This window comes from Tupaia chinensis, unplaced genomic scaffold (genome assembly GCF_000334495.1).
Source record: "Tupaia chinensis unplaced genomic scaffold, TupChi_1.0 Scaffold000146_1, whole genome shotgun sequence".
NCBI classification, from domain to species: domain Eukaryota; kingdom Metazoa; phylum Chordata; class Mammalia; order Scandentia; family Tupaiidae; genus Tupaia; species Tupaia belangeri.
The window spans coordinates 12,905,843-12,906,160 of record NW_006159616.1 but is presented as its reverse complement, the minus strand read 5'-3'; the positions used below and the strand labels follow the sequence as shown (position 1 = coordinate 12,906,160).

General features: G+C 60.7%; 1 protein-coding gene across 2 annotated transcripts in view; it reads right to left on the bottom strand.

Annotated features, from left to right (window-relative positions):
- The window catches only part of CASZ1 (castor zinc finger 1), a gene marked incomplete at its 5' end in the record, with an annotated part of 48,860 nt that extends 48,680 nt beyond the window's left edge, over nt 1-180 (bottom strand). For both annotated transcript variants that reach the window (XM_027770636.1, XM_027770637.1), the window contains 1 exon segment: nt 142-180. In XM_027770636.1, coding sequence (XP_027626437.1) covers nt 142-180 — 39 coding nt within the window.
- Nucleotides 181-318: the final 138 nt, after the last annotated feature.

Sequence of the window (318 nt, the reverse complement as noted above, 5' to 3'; positions counted from 1 at the left end):
GGAGGCAGCCGCCACCGACCCCCGCAGGCCAGCCCCCACCCCCTGTTCTGCTGCTACCTCATTGGGCTAAAAATAATAACTTCCGTAAAAGAACCGAAAGAAAAGTGAAAGAACCTCCCCTGGGTTCCCACCGGTCGGTACCTGTTCCAAGATCCATTCTCCTCTCTTTGGTCCCAAACTCTTCGAGGAACGCCACAGAAAGAAGACCAGGAAAGAAGAAGAAAAAATCGGTTTAGTGTCTCGCAGGACCCCGCCGCCCCGGTCCCCGGCCCCGACCCCCGCCGCCCGCCCCCGCCCCACCGCAGGACCGCCACCTCC